Below are 3050 nucleotides of genomic sequence, written 5' to 3'. Positions count from 1 at the left end.
TGATAAATAAATAAATAAATAAATAAATGTTTATTTCTCCATCACATTACATGATGGAAGGAGACAGAGGAAAAAAGCTGCGCAAATGCAGCTTGACGAGTCCTCGTCCCCCTCCCTACAATCAGCAGCAGCGGCAACTCACAAAAAACAAATAGTAAAAAATAAAAAAAAATAAAAACAATAATAAAATACAAGCTCAGTTCACCGAATCATCTCAGTGACATGCAGAATGTAACAAGTTTCACTCTAACAGTTCAATAAAAAGTCATGACTATCGCATCAAAAACATACATATTCAGAGATATCAAAGCATGATTAAGCACTGTTATATAAGTTATGATAAATTATGAGCTTATGGCGAACAGACATAATAACTATACACACGTCAGGGCACTAGAACATTGCTCGATCGAAGTCATCAAATTACACGCTTAAAAAAGGATTGGATTTTTTTCGGTGTTGATGTTAGGGGTTCCATATTTTGAGTATTCAGATAATTAAGTAGGTTGGGTAATATATTCGATAACATCTGCTCACCGTAAGTAGTTCTACAATTTGGCACTTTCCAGTTGTCTGTGTTGCGAGTTGAATATATTGGGTATCTCCTCGTAAGAGACGCTAGGTTGACAAGATGACATATATTGTTCATGACTTCGGACTTGTACCTTAGGCATAAACGGTAATTATATAAACTATACACATTCATTATATTCAAACTTTCGAAAAGAGATCTGCTAGGGTGATCATATGAAACATTACTTATAATCCGTGCTATTTTTTTCTGGAGCACAAGTATCTTATTTAAATTTACATTGGTAGTATTTCCCCAGACAAGATGACAGTAGTGCACATGCGAGAGAAATAAAGAGTTGTAGATGATTAATTTAACACTTGCTGGTAGAATGGAGCGATGACGGCATAATATGCCAACAACCCGTGACAACTTTATCAAAATGTGATTTACATGGTCATCCCACGTCATTCGTTCCGTGAATATAATACCAAGCGTTTTGAAGCGAGTCAAAACCTCAATTGTGGTCGTATCCAACACGATATCTGTTGGGATAGAGGCATTTTTATTTTTTGGTTGAAACAAAACAGCCTTGGTTTTGTTCACGTTTATTTTTAGCGCGTTAGAGTTACTCCAGCTACCCAGCTTATGTAGAGTTTGATTAGCTCTATTTCCTAGCTCAAGACAGCAGTCTCCTTTAAAAAATAGACTTGTATCGTCAGCGTAAATCACAAATTTTTTACTTTTATTTACATTGACAATGTCATTAATATATAAATTAAACAAAAAAGGGCCCAGAATGCTGCCTTGTGGGATACCGGATACGATTGGTTTAATGTCAGAAGAATAACCGTTAATATGAACGTACTGTTTACGATGAGCAAGGTATGACGAAATGAGAGCTGACGCGGGTCCACGGAACCCGTACTTTTCTAGTTTTTTTATGAGCAGTCTATGATTTAAATAATCAAATGCTTTGGTGAAATCAATAAATATCCCAAGGGTCATTTTTTTCTCCTCAAAACTTTGCAAAATATATTCTTTTTGCTCTAGGAGAGCGAGTTCCGTAGATCGGCCCTTACGAAACCCAAACTGTGACGGAGGAGTGTCGCAGGACAGCCTCAAGATTTGAGCTTTCCGGTGTTTCATTACTAGTACTCTGACTCTTGTAGAAGTCCACGGCCCAGTCAGCGGGCAGGACGCAGAACAACGCAGCACACAGCGTTGCCCCGTAGCTGTCAGAGTCGATGCCCAGAGTCCTCAGCGAAGCGATGTTGCAATGAACGTGATCATGTAAACGACGGAGGGCTCCGACGTCACTCAGTGCCTTCACTTTTGGCAGGTTCAGCAGCTGCGTGAGGTGTTCTTGAACAAGGACGTCTTTCTTGCCAAATCTTTCTTTTAGAAGCTCCACGGCATAAGCGTAGCTGCTCTTCGTTGCTTGAATGCCGCTTACCGCCGCCGCCGCCTTGCCCGTCAGCACCGTCCGCAGGTATAGAAACTTCTCCACGCCGGAGAGCTCGATGTTGTCGTGGATCGCCTGTCGGAACTGCTCCCAGAAGGGAAGCCAATTAAACTTCTCTCCATCAAACCGTTGGAGTTCGAGCTTTGGAAGTTTAAGCTGTCCAGCTCGACTCTGGGTTTGAGTGGTCGATCGTTCTGTGGTCTCGGTGACCCTGCTCTCGATAGATGACGATGTCCTTGTCTCTAGGCGTCGAAGACGTGTCCGCATTCGGGTGATCACACTTTGTGTCTCCCTGACGGCCCTGTATTCTTCGGCGAGGTTCTCGCTCTTTACGTCGACCTCGATGAGCGCATCTTGCTCCTTGAGTTCCCTTGCCAGGACATCCAGCTCGTCCGTTATTTCTGCGAGGCGTTCTTCGTGATGAGGCCTGAAATCCTCAATTGACACCGCCGCTTGGATCTCCTCGCTTAGATGTTCAATTTCGGCCCGCGTCACCAACCTTTTCGTCTGGAGCCGCTCCATGTTCGCTGTTCGCTGATCTCGTATTGTCGCTGGAGTCCCGGGTTTCGGCACCAAAATATTCGATAATTTAGATCACTCCGGTTTACAAAAGAGATTTATACAACATATTTACAGTCTAGACATATGGAGGGCTCTTGAAAATTGATGTTGCATCGATCAACGGTTCCAACTAGCTCTGCTCGCGCCGGTAGCCTCACTTCATCTTCTTCTTAGCACATGCTCCTTGGTCTTCTTTTCCCGTGAGATGTGTAGTCGGGCGCGTATCCACATTTAGCGAAAAATGTCCTCAATATTTAATAAACTCCATCATCTGCAGACATGACTGCTATTGACACTGGCCAGTTTGTTGGTCTTATTTTTCATGTGAACGGAGTTAAGCTTTGAAATTTCTGCAGGAAAAATTCACATTTGGTTAAATCTCAATTGAGCTTTCTACATGCAGGATCTAATTGTTCTGGCTCGTTTCACAACACTAAAACATATTGCAGACACCCTAATATCAATTCAAGAATAAGAAAACTTGTAGAGGAAAAAAAAAAAGCTACCAAGAGA

The 3050-nt window shown here is 42.0% G+C and overlaps 1 protein-coding gene across 1 annotated transcript; it reads right to left on the bottom strand.

Annotated features, from left to right (window-relative positions):
- Nucleotides 1-1589: 1589 nt before the first annotated feature.
- LOC120838161 lies at nt 1590-2498 on the bottom strand. Its single transcript, XM_040207935.1, has one exon. The coding sequence runs from the start codon at nt 2496-2498 to the stop codon at nt 1590-1592; it is 909 nt and encodes a 302-aa protein (XP_040063869.1).
- Between the last annotated feature and the right edge of the window lie 552 nt (nt 2499-3050).

Source organism: Ixodes scapularis, unplaced genomic scaffold (assembly GCF_016920785.2).
Source record: "Ixodes scapularis isolate PalLabHiFi unplaced genomic scaffold, ASM1692078v2 PGA_scaffold2__306_contigs__length_199485367, whole genome shotgun sequence".
Classification (NCBI taxonomy): domain Eukaryota; kingdom Metazoa; phylum Arthropoda; class Arachnida; order Ixodida; family Ixodidae; genus Ixodes; species Ixodes scapularis.
This window is presented reverse-complemented; position numbering and strand designations above follow the sequence as displayed.